This window comes from Gracilinanus agilis, chromosome 6 (assembly GCF_016433145.1).
Source record: "Gracilinanus agilis isolate LMUSP501 chromosome 6, AgileGrace, whole genome shotgun sequence".
Lineage (NCBI taxonomy): Eukaryota > Metazoa > Chordata > Mammalia > Didelphimorphia > Didelphidae > Gracilinanus > Gracilinanus agilis.
The window spans coordinates 241,187,737-241,200,588 of NC_058135.1; the positions used below are offsets into that span (position 1 = coordinate 241,187,737).

Consider the following 12,852-nt stretch of genomic DNA (forward strand, 5'->3'; position numbering starts at 1 on the left):
CCCTCCCTCTCTCTCTCTCTCTCTCTCTCTCTCTCTCTCTCTCTCTCTCTCTCTCTCTCTCTCTCTCTCTCTCTCTCTCTCTCTCTCTCTCTCTCTCGGTTCCTGGGTGCTCCCTGGTCTCTGATGGAGGATGTGGGAAAATACTTGTTGTTTATGAAGCTCCAAGGTGTCCAACAATGAATATGCAAGTTGGATCAAACATGAAATGGCAAACTTGCAAACTGTTTTTTTTAAATTTTATGTTTATTGTCATGCAATAAAATTTGCAAAAAAAAATGCAAAACCCACTTCCATATTGGTCACTGTTGTGCACACTCATACAAATTCAAAATCCCAACATAAAACTGTAAGTAGGCAAATGTGAAAGATCATCTGCTTTGATCCGCATCTATCCACCTGTAACATTTCTTCCTCTGGAGGGGGATAACATTCCCCATCATAAGTCCTTCAGGATTGTCCCAGATCATTGTATCACAGAGAATAGCCAAGTTTTCACAGTTGATCATTGTACAATATTGCTGTTACTGTGTACAATGCTCTCCCAATTCTGCTTTTTTCCCCTCTGTTTTCATACTGTTAATACCATTGCAAACTGTTAATGCTGCCCCCAACAAAAAAATAACCCTCCAGGAGGCAGCTGGGTAGCTCAGTGGATTGAGAGTCAGCCCTAGAGACAGGAGGTCCTAGGTTCAAATCCGACCTCAGACACTTCCCAGCTGTGTGACCCTGGGCAAGTCACTTGACCCCCATTGCCCACCCTTACCAATCTTCCACCAAGGAGCCAATACACAGAAGTTAAGGGTTTAAAAAAAATAACCCTCCAGATGAAGGCGGAAGAACAAAGGCACAGAGACAGACTGCCTAGGAGACCTTTGGCCCTTTCTGCCCACCAATATCTCTGGCTCCCGGGGCACCTGTCTGACTTCTGTCTGTCTGCTTGGATCCCTCGTGTCTGTCCCTGGTCCTTGCATCATGTTGCCCATCCTCTTATCTGTGGACATATCTTCCCCCCATGTCTGCCCCTGTGTTTTCTTCCTCTTGGTCCCACCAGGTCCCTCCATGACTGACCCCACCTTGCATGTTCCTCCTCCTGCTCTCTGTCTCTAGGTCTGCAGAACAGTCCACTTAAGCAAAGCCAGAACTGTCTGTAATGCTTTTGTCCCAGAAGGTTTGAAGAAAAGATGGGCTCATTTAGATGAGATTTCGAAAAGTCCTTTCTGAATTTGATGGCATGACTCCACCAAGCAGATCAATTCTCCTAGAACAGAGTCATTCCAAGAAGCTGATATTTGCTACATCCATCACAAACAAATGAATTTGACTACACTGTTTGACATAAAATAAAACAAAAAAAATTTCAGGACCTGCATGCAACAGGATATGCTGTGGCTGTTGCCATGGTAAGAATCATGATACGAATGGGGAAGCTATCAAGGAAAACTCCTAGGACAGATATCAGGCATCATCCTCATATTGGAAATACCTTGAAAAGGATGTTGACTAATGGAAAAGCATTGGAAGATTCCAACCATATCTAGTTGGTACATGAGGGGAAGAAAAAACTTGAATGCTATGTTGTCTAATTAAAGACAGACAAAAAAAAATGTAGACTAGAGCTCAAGGCGGGAAAAGTATATGAAAGCAAATAAGATACTCTTAATAACTGAAAGGAAATGCTGGAAGGTTAAGATGATAAAATGGAGTCAAAACAATGCAAAGAATCAGCTTTAATCAAAGAGAAATCAGAGAAGAAAAAGAAATATAAGAAAGAGAATGTGAGAAAATACTAGTTGTCCATGAAGCTGCGAGAAGTCCAATGAGGAATACACAAGTTGGATCAAGTGTGGAACAGAGAAAATTTGCATATTGTTAACATGATAGATAACAGAAATCATTATGGTAGGGAAAGTGACTGAAACTCTAGCTTCCCTGTAAAAGTAGAAAGTGGTAGGGCAGGATATGGTCAAATAATTGGTACAAATAATTCATAGCAGCACATGAGTTACTAGGGAGGAACTTATGTTTCCTCTCAGACATGAATCTGATCCCACTATTCTTTAAAAAAATTATTTTTAATTGTAAACTCTTACTTTCTGCTTTAGAATCCTTACCAAGTATCCATTCCAAGGCAGAAGAGTGGTAAGGGTGAGGCAATGGAAATTAAGTGATTTGCCTAGGAACACATAGCTAAGAAATGTCCAAGACCAGATTTGAACCCAGAACCTCCCATCTCCAGACCTGGTTCTCTATCCACTAAACTACATAAGTGCCTTGATCACACCATTCTTTTTTTTTTAACCCTTATCTTCTGTCTTGGAATCAATCCTGTGATCAAGCAACAATCATCAAAACAATCTGGTACCAGCTAAGGAATAGAATGGTAGATCAATGGAGCAGATTAGATACACAATATACAAGGGTAAATGACCATAGCAATCCAGTGTTTGATAAAACCAAAGAACCCAGATTTTGGAATAAGAACTCACTCTTTACCAAAACCTGCTGGGAATATTGGAAAACAGTATGGCAGAAGTTGGCATAGACCAATATCTCATACCTTATACTAAGGTAAGGTCAAAATGGATATATGATTTAGATATACAAATTGATACCATAACTAAATTAGAAGAACACAGAATAGCTTACCTGGCAGATCTTTGGAGAAGGGAAGAATTCGTGATGAAGCAAGAGAGAGAGACGTAAAATGAATAAATTTGAATATATTAAATTAAAAAAAAAACTTTAGTAAAAACAAAGCCAATCTAACCAGGATTAGAAGGGAAACAACAAATTAGGGGGGAAATTTTATAACATGTCTCTGATAATGGTTTAATTTCTCAAATTTATCAATAATTAAAGTCAAATGTATAAGAATATAAGCCATTCCCCAATTGACAAATGGTCAAAGGATATAAACAAGCAACTTTCAGATGAAGAAATCAAAACCATCAATAGTCATATGAAAAAATGTTCTAAATCACTCTTGATTAGAGAAATGCAAATTAAAGCAACACTGAGATACTACTTCACACCTATCAGATTGGCCAATATGGCAGTGAATAAAAGTGGTAAATGGTGGAGGGGGTGTGACAAAATTGGGACACCAATGCATTGTTGGTGGAGTTGTGAATGATCCAACCATTCTGGAAGGCATTTTGGAGCTATATTTGAAGGGCTATAAAAGTGTGCATATTCTTTGATCCAGTAATGCCACTATGGTGTCTGTATCCCAAAGAAATATTTTTTTTAAAAGGGGAAAGGACCTACTTATTCAAAAAATTTGTAGCTGCTCTTTTTGAGGTGGCAAAGAATTGGAAATTGAGGGGATGTCCACCAGTTGGGGAATGACTGAACAAATTGCGGTGCATGTTGGTAATGGAATACTATTGTGCTATAATAAATGATAAGCAGGATGATTTCAGAAAAAGTTGGAAAGATCTGTGGGAATTGATGCAGAATGAAATAAGCAGAACTGAGAGAACGCTGTACACAATAATAGCAATATTAGACGAGGATTATCTGTGAAAACTTTGCTACTCTCAGCAGTGCAACAATCTGGGACAATTCTGAAAGACTTATGACAGGGAATGCTCTCTACCTCCAGAGGGAGAAAAAAAAACTGTTGGAGTCATCTTTCACATCAGTGTATCTTTGGTTTTATATTGGGATTCAGGATATGTATGAGTGTGCTCTTACAATAATGACCAATATTGTTTTGCATGACAATAAAAATGGGGAAAAACAAATCAATACTGTGTATGGACTCCAAGGCAGAAGAGTGATAAAGGCTAGGCAATAGGAGTTAAGTGACTTGGCCAGGGTCAAACAGCCAGGAAGTGTCTGTGTCTAGTTTTGAACCCAGAACCTTCCATAGCCATACCTGGTTCTCTATCCACTGAGTCACCTAAGTGCCCCCAAATCTACCGTTCTTAACAGAAGATATTACATATATATTACTCAAAGATGAAAATACCAATGATTCCTCAAAAATATAAGCCAATTACATATTTACATATTTTTATAAAGGCATCCATAATTTATGTCACAAAAAGGAAAATATGCCATAAAATTTTTGAATTGTCAAAACCAACTCATCTTTGATTTAGTTATTATTGAAGAAGTGGAATCAAAGCTACATTGCCTTTATTGGTGATTATGAAGCCTTGGTCTCAATTCTGCACACCTGGCTTTTCATATACCTCAGATTTATTGCATTATGGTCTCAAAAGGATGCATTTAATATTTCTGCTTTTGTTTGTGAGGCTTTTATGGCCTAATACATGGTTAGCTTTTGTGTAGGTGCCATGTACCACTGAGAAAAAGGTACATTCTTTTCTATTCCCATTCAGTTTTCTCCAGAAGTCTATCATATCTAAGTTTCCTAAAATTCTATTCATCTCCTTAACTTTATATCACAGATGCATAAAAGAAACCTAAGTAAAGGGAAAATCATTGATATCTAGAAAACTGTTCTCTAACATATGGCACCAGCACAATCATGTTAAGATAGTTCATGTAAATCTTACCACCTTCCAGGAAGAGAGTTGAAGCAGGTCATGATTCTGAATAACTTTACAATCCATAACCCCCTGTCCTGAATACAAGTGAGTTTAAACTCACACATCAAAAAGAAAGTCATACCAATGCATTTTGTTAATCACTTAATATACACAGGTGGCATCAAATTATATAGTTCTACCCAAAAAATTATTTAAAGGCTTCTTCATCCTATGGCAACCTCCTTTCATAAAATCAAAATGTCATTTAGACTCGTTGAGTATGAAATTCATAATTAAGGAAAAATAGAGACTGATGACTTTGAGCTTAAATCTAGGGGTAAAATTGAAGAAAGGGTCAAAGATAATATTTACAGTTACTAAAAGCAATCCATGAGCACAGTAGACAGTAAAACATTGAACACAAAAAGAATAATAGTAGGTTAGTGACAAGTAGGTAGGCGGCACATTGGCTAGAACACCAAACCTGGAGTCAGGAAGGCATCTTCTTGAGTTCAGATGTGGTCTCAGACACTAACTTGGTGACCCTGAGCAAGCTCTTAATCTTGTTAGCCTCAGTTTCTCATCTGTAAAATGAGTTGGAGAAGGAAATGGCAAATCACTCTAGTATCTTTGCCAAGAAAATCCCAAATTAAGGAGGTGGGGGTCACTAAGAGTTAGATACAACTTAAGTGACTGAATAACAACAACAAGGTTAGGGACTTGTCCCCATGATCATTTTCATCTTAACTCCATCAAATAAGGATGAAACAATAATTGGCCATCATGGAATCATTGAATGGAAGCTAGAGTGAACCTTAGAGGCCAGATAGTCCAACCCCCATGTTTTCCTAGAGAAGGAAATTAAGGCTCAGAGAAGATAATCCAGACAATCAAAGTCACACATTTAGTAAGCATCAAAAATGGAATTAGAACTCAGATCTTCCAACTGCAGAGACAGAACTCTTTCCACTCTACCATGCTATAAATAAGATAATATTAATAACATCATGAGATAAGTACTGTCAGTAATATGGGGCCCGTTTTACAAACGAGCATACTGTGTTTCAAGGATATAAAGTTATTTTCTTCCATGTTTACCATCATTTTGGGTCTTCAAAGCCTTAGACCCAGGTTTTTTGAATTAAGTCTGATATTCTTTCTGCTACCTACCATCTGAGGAAATTTATTTTAAGATGGACTTAAGACATTCAGAACAGATTTATCTCCAACCGTTCTAAGATATAACCAGCATAGAGTAAAAGTGGTCTGTCCCAGGACACTGATAGCCACTGTGACAGGAGAGTGGTGACTTTCCATAACTTCTGTCCCCATGTCTTCTTGGTGTTCTAGAAGCATGGGGCTCAACCACTATTGCAGTGATTCCCAAAGTGGGTGCCACCGCCCCCTAGTGGGTGCTACAGCAATCCAGGGGAGTGGTGATGGCCACAGGTGCATTTATCTTTCCTATTAATTGCTATTAAAATTTAAAAAAAAATTAATTTCCAGGGGTGTTAAGTAATATTTTTTTCTAGAAAGGGGGCGGTAGACCAAACAAGTTTGGGAACCACTGCACTATTGGCTACCACTGCCAAGGTCCTATCATCATGATGCTGCATTTCCTCTTACCAAATGAATTTGCCTCATCTGTAGTTTTGGCTCTATTCCAACACATCCATCAAGAGCCTGAGGAGGGAGATGTGTGGGGAATGGTTAGGGAAAAGAATGCCTATAGACAAGTGATGAGTAATAGGGATTGACTGATAATTACTTTTATGTTGATTTCCTCCAGGCGACTTACACCAATTCTCCAGAAATCAAAAGACGACATTCCCAGCCCCAAAGTCCAATCATTCAGGGAAGAGTTCGCATGCGAGAGGTGTGTAAAGAAATTCCCCTCTATATACCTCATCGTTTCCAAAAAGAAGACTCTTCTTCCACTCATGGGCCTGGGGATGTTGGCGTGAAGCTTACCGATGGCCATCGGAAAACCAAAACAATTCCTTGGGAAACTGGAAATGGCCAGGATGGTCCAGATCATGTTGGAGTAAAGCCTAGGAGCAGGTCAGCTCTATCCTTAAGTTCTGAGAAGGGCCAAGGGAATACAACTATAGGAAGTAGGACAGAAGAGAACCAGCTGAAATCCAATGAGGGGAGAAAACAATGCTTAAAGAAACTGGCCCTCACTCAAGAACAAAAGTCTCAGTTGCTGGACTGGAATGATGCCAATGCAGAGAATCGAAGCTTGGGCACTGGAGAACTGATGCATGCAGGCAATGAAAGAGGTGAAACATCAAAGTTGGCTAACCTCTCATCATTTCCTGGACCAGCCAAGGAGGCCTGGTCAGACCAGAGAGAGACTCCACAGGAATCCTGCGGCCCGACGCTGCGGGCTACAAGGGAGGTGGCAGTACATAGACCCAAGTCCCCTCTTCGACTGATAGCAAATGCCATCAGGAAGTCCTTGGAGCCCCTCCTCTCTAATCCAGAAAGTGGAAAGAAGAACAGTGACTCCAGACCAAAGACCCTTACGGAGAATTTGTCCCTGAATAGTCCCCAGCCTTGTGCTCACTCCCCAAACTTAAAGAAAACCAATTGCAGTAAAGACTGTGATGTGCAGAAGCTCACCCCCAGCTCCTTATTAGTACCTGGAAATGAGAGAGGGACCGTAGACTCAGCCATTTCATTACACGTTGCCCCAAAGGCACAACCGGTGACAAGGGGCCTTTCAGATAGAGTTGCCCGAGCTCGCAGTTTGCCCAGTAGGCAAAAGAGGCCCATGACCCTACCCTCTGCCACTGGAGAAGATGGCCCCATGCTCCTGGACAAAGTTAGTCTGAAAGAGGTACTGCTGGGAAAGCCTTTGGACCAGTGCAAAGCACTGACAAAGAAGGGCAGTCTCTTTTCTTCTTTTAGACTCAAAGAAAAAACTTATGAGAGTCTGGGGTCAACGAGAACAAGGAAGGATCTTGGCAGTATTTTTAGTAACCCAGGAGCCCTAGACAGCTGTTACACTCCAAAGAAACCACCAGAACCCTTGAATAAGTCTTCCTCAGGCCAAACGGACATTCTTCTCCCTGGAGAAAACTTAAGTAAGTGCTTTTTTTGTAGCAAGATTTTCTGTATCAATCAACCAACGTGAATTTATTAGGCACTAATTGTGTGCCAGGCACTGTTCTAAGTCCTAGAGATAGAGATCTAAAAAATGAAATAATATCTCATCTCAAGGAATTTATATTCTACTGGGAGATGGTGAAAGCTTTGAGGCATATGTGGTAGAAATATAAAGGGAAGAAACACAAAGAACACAAAGTAGTTCAATACAAAGTGGTTTGGGAGGGAGGTCACTAGAAGTTGGAGAGAATCTGGATCGCTTCAAGTAGAAAGCAATGCTTGAGCTGCATTGCAATGGGAGAAGGTGTTCTATGGGACCCAACTAAAGAGGGAGGGAATTCCAGGCATGGACACGAAGGCAGGAGAGTGGAGTATTTTGAGTGAGGAACAAAGGAAAAGCCAATTTATTTGGATAGCAGAGAGCAGGAAGGTGAACAATGTCCAGTGAGGCTGGGATGGGTTTGGTTCAAGTTGTGAAGGGCTTTAGAGGTAGTGAGGAAAGCCTGGGATTTAGGAAATTAGGGAGCAACATGGTCAGATTTATGTTTAAGAAAAATAATTTTGGTAGTAGCAATGTGGAGGGTGGACAAGAGTGGGGAGAAAGCGGAGGTAAGGAGGTGAATTAGGAAACTCTTGTAATAAACTCTGTGAAAATGATGGGGAGGGGCAACTAGGTGGCTCAGTGAATCAAGAGCCAGGCTTAGAGATGGGAAGTTCTGGGTTCAAATATGACCTCAGACACTAATTGTGTGATCCTGGACAGGACATTTAACCCTATTGCCCTCAGTTTCTCCATGTGCAAAGTGAGTTGGAGAAGGAAATGGGAGACCCCGCCAGTATCTTTGCCAAGAAAATCCCCAAATGGGGTCATGAAGACATGATTAAAATGACTGAGCAGGCTAAGAGGAACAGGGTGTCTAAGGATAAGGAGATGAAGGACGAGTCTCTCTAGATTCTGGCCTGGTCAGACCACATTGCAAATATGGCGCTCAGCTCTGCCACCTCTTAGGCAGAACACTGATATTCTTCTATTCCAAGGCAGTGAAAAGCTTTGAGACTATGCTGTATAAGAAGCAGTTGAAGGAACTGAAGATGTTTCTCTTGTAGAAGAGAAGCCTCAGGTTGGACATCATAGTTGTCTTCATTTTTTGAATGGCCATGATAGAGAAGAGGAGCATAGAGTTTTTCTGTTTGGTCCCGGATGGCAGAATCAGGGCAATGGGGAGTGGGGTAGAAAAGTTGTTTCAGTTGTTGCTGACTCTATAATTCAACAGCAACCTCTCTGAGCAGACTAGGGAAGAAAATACTTTGAGTCTTATATCTCTCCTAGAAATTCTAAAGAACCTCCCCAAACTATAGTCCTTGAAGATTTAGAATGAGTTCCTGAGTTCAGAAAACCCATTTAGGGTTTTCTTGGTAAAGAGTGGTTTGCCATTTCCTTCTCCAGCTCATTTTACAAAGGAAGAAACTGAGGCCAACAGGGTTAAGTGACTTGCGCAGGGTCACACAGTTAGTCAGTGTCTCAGTGAGGTCAGATTTGAACTCAGGAAGATGAGTCTTCCTGACTCTAGGCTCAGCACTCTGCACAATGGCACCAGCTAGGCTAATGGAAAGAACTCTGGCCTAAAGGGAGAACTGAGTTCTTGCCTCAACTCTACCATTCCATTGTGGGGTGACCTGGAGCCAATCTATCTTCTGTTTTTCCCTCTGGTCAATCAGCAAGCATGTATTAAACCCTAGGGGCATGCCAGGTCCCTTGCCAAGCACCAGAGATACAAAGAAAAGGCAAAACCAGTCTCTGCCCTCAAGGAACTTATATTTGAATTGGGAAGACAACCATACATATAAACCTATGTAGAAGATACCAGAAAAGTAACCTCAGAAGGGAAGGCATCAGCAAAGGAGACTAATACAAGAGGTTTGTAGTAATTGAGTTGAGCCTGGAAGGAAACTGAGGATTCTAAGAGGCAAAGGTGAGAAAGGAGAGCACTGCAGGCTTTGGGGTTAGTGAAAAGGCATGTAAATGTCAGATCTGGGGATAGGAGGTCCTGGGTTCAAATCTGGCCTCAGATACCTCCCAGCTGCACGACCCTGGGCAAGTCACTTAACACTGTTTGCCTCAGTTTCCTCATTTGTAAAATGAGCTGAAGAAGGAAATGGCAAAACACTTCACTATCTTTGCCAAGAAAACAGCAAATGGGCTTGGATACAAAATGGATACAAAAAAACAGCAAAAAGAGTTGGATACAAAATGATTGAACAACAAAAACTCTATAGGTAGAGGGAATGAGAATGAAGACTCAAGGATGCTGCTGCTGTTAAGAACTAGGGTGCCTGGAAGGGTGGTGAGAAAGAAGATGGGTAGATTTTGAGGAAAAGATAGTAAGTTCTGTAATAGATATATTGAAGCTGAGATACCATGACATCCAGTTCAAAATGCCCAAGATGCAGTTTCTGCTGTGGGACTGGAGCTCAGGAGAGAGATTAAGGGCTGGATATATGGATCTGTGAGTCATCTACATAGAGTTGGTCATTGAAGCCAGGGAAGTTGATGAGATTACTAAGTGACATTTTAGAGAAGACAGTCCAGAGAAGAACCCTGGGTATATTCACAGTTAATGGACATGACATGGATGAGAGGCAGCTGAAGAGACGAAGAAAGGAACAAGCAGACAGGTAGAAGGAAAGCCAAGTAAGAACTTTGTCCTAAAAACCCAGAGATGAGAGAATATTCAGGAGGACAAAGTGGTAAATAGTGTCCAATGCTGTGAAATGGTGGAAGAAGGAAGGAACTCTCTAAGATCTCCCCAAAAGGCCATTCTATTTGACATTTAAGAAATCACTGTAAGTTTGGAGGGGATGGTCTCTGTGGATTATGAGGTTGAAAGCCAGATTTTGTAGATTTAGAAGGAATGAGGAAAGGAAGTAGAAGCATTGGGGCCAGGTGGCCATTTTAAGGAGTTTGGCTGAGGAGAGGAGAAACAGAGTACTAATAGGTTCTGGTTAAGATTTAGTAATATTTTTTTGTTTGGGATTTTAAAGGAATGCTTCCAGCCTTAATCCTGTGGTTGAGACAGACCTACTGGGAAATTTAGGAAGAAATTATTTCTAAGTTACACTTAGGAAGGAGGGAGGCAGTAGGGAGAGGGATGAGAAGGACACCCAGACAACCAATAGGCACATCCGTCCTGGCTCTCATAACCCAGATCAGGCAGGAGTTTTATCTGTGTGTGGGTCAGACCAGTTAGATTTTGGGAACTTGCCCCCATTTACTTCAGATGCTCTGAAAGGTGTCCACAAAAGATAGTTTCCTCCTCCAGCTGATAGGACTTAATTTTGACATGTGGTTATGCCCTGGCTCCCCAGCTGGAACTGGGTCACTTGAGGTCTCCATTAGACAATAGTTCCTTCTCCCTACCTTGTTCAGCAATGTGTTCTCCTCCCTTGGGTGTATTTTGGGGTTACCTGAGTGGCCTGCTGGTTAATCTGTCGATTCCTGAAACAACAGGGCCTATGTCTGGACTCCATCCATCACGAACCTCCCAACATTCCCTGCCCCCTGCTTCCCAGTGGTCCAGCCTTCTAGCCAAAGGGCACCAGATCTGGCTAAAGGAGAAGGCAGCCCTGTAGAACTCAGATCTTGAGAAAGGAAAACAGGTTCTTATTGCAGATATCCCTGGTCCAGGGAGAACAACACAGGGCAACTTGCCTTTGTACCCAGCCCACTCCTGGGGGAGCCAGAAGATCACCAGCATCCCCATCCCCCATAACCTGAGCTATGAAGGCTCTTGTTCCCAGCCAACGGAAGGTCAAGAAACCTGCCTTTGTTCCAAGAAGACATCAGGCTGCAGCAAAGAGTCCCTGGCAGCAAGGGAAGCAGGTGCTCCGGTGGCAGCCGGCTGTTTATCCAGCAGCCCTTGTAACTCCAGTTAATTATTGACGGGACTTCAAGAGGAGGGACGAGAAGGGGGTAATTTATTCCCACTGGGAAAAGAAACAAGGGAGCAAATAGCAGGTTATAGGCTAAATCTGAATAGGAAGTTGTTTGAAGGTTAGAATTGGAGAGCTGAGGAATTGGGGCTTGGCTGTGACATCTTGTTCTTCTGCTCTGCTGCTGGTCCCAATCGGGGCTGCTCAGATGACCAGGGCTTAATTGCCCAAGCAGAGATGGGGATGTCCATCCCCAGGCGAACCAGCTGGCTCTGATATGCCTGGGCCCATGTGGTGAAAGACCAGCCTTGAGAGTCAGGAAGGCCCGGGTTCAAGACCCATCTCTGACCCATTCTAGATACGGGACCACCAGCAAACTCTTAGCACCCCAGACAATTCTCTAAGGCTATAATTTACAGAAAAACTCTCCATCTTTATTGGTGGAGGGAGTCATCTCTCTGGGAGTTCCCCAAATCACTCCTCCCACGGTTCTAGAAGAAAGCTACCCTGGCTTCCAGGGGCTGCTACTGCTAATATTGGGGATGAGGATGAGGATGAGGATGGTGACAATTTTATGAGGATTTGAAGTTTTCAAAGTACTTTCCTCACAGTAATCCTATGAAATAGTCGGTGTGCCTAGAGGGGAGTCTCATTTGTCACCTGAGAAAGTCAGCCTCAAAAGTGACAAGAAGGACTTGCTGAAGGTCCCCCAACTCATAAAGGTCAGAGCAGGGCTTCCAGCCCAGATCTCCTGAGTCCATTGCATTCTTTGTGTCTGCTTGGCTCGTCCGTCGCCCTTCATATCCTCATTCTTAAGGATGAGCTAAGTAAGAACCAGCAGAGTTTAGGACGAACCCTAGTCAATCAGTCACTCACAAATCAACATGTATTAAGCACTTATATATGCTAGTGGGGTGAGTCACTTAACCTTGTTTGCCTCAGTTTCCTCATCTGTAAAAATGAGCTGGAGAAGAAAATGACAAACCACACCAATATCTTGGCCAAGAAAACCCCAAAATGGCATCATGGAAGAGTCGGACTCCCTTGAAATAACTAAAGAACGTGTGCCAGACACTGTGCTAGGTGTTAGGGATGCAAAGATGAAAGGAAAACAGGGCTCAGCCTTGCCTTTGAGTGGCTTACTCTCTAACTGGGGACATCGTGCAAATATATAATAAGTTTAGGCTGACTATATAAATAGGGAATACCAGGGTGTTTGGGGAGGGAAGAAGAGAGGGCAATTCAGAAGCAACCCCCCATGAAGGAGGCAGGTAGGGGACAGAACACCAGGAACCAGGGAGCCTTTGCCTGG

General features: G+C 42.2%; 1 protein-coding gene across 1 annotated transcript in view; it reads left to right on the plus strand.

Annotated features, from left to right (window-relative positions):
* Positions 1-12,852, plus strand: part of MICAL2 (microtubule associated monooxygenase, calponin and LIM domain containing 2) — a 278,713-nt gene that overhangs the window by 220,140 nt on the left and 45,721 nt on the right. Inside the window, exon 28 of the mRNA XM_044681829.1 lies at positions 6,611-7,588. Coding sequence (XP_044537764.1) covers positions 6,611-7,588 — 978 coding nt within the window. The remainder of the gene's footprint in view (positions 1-6,610; positions 7,589-12,852) is intronic.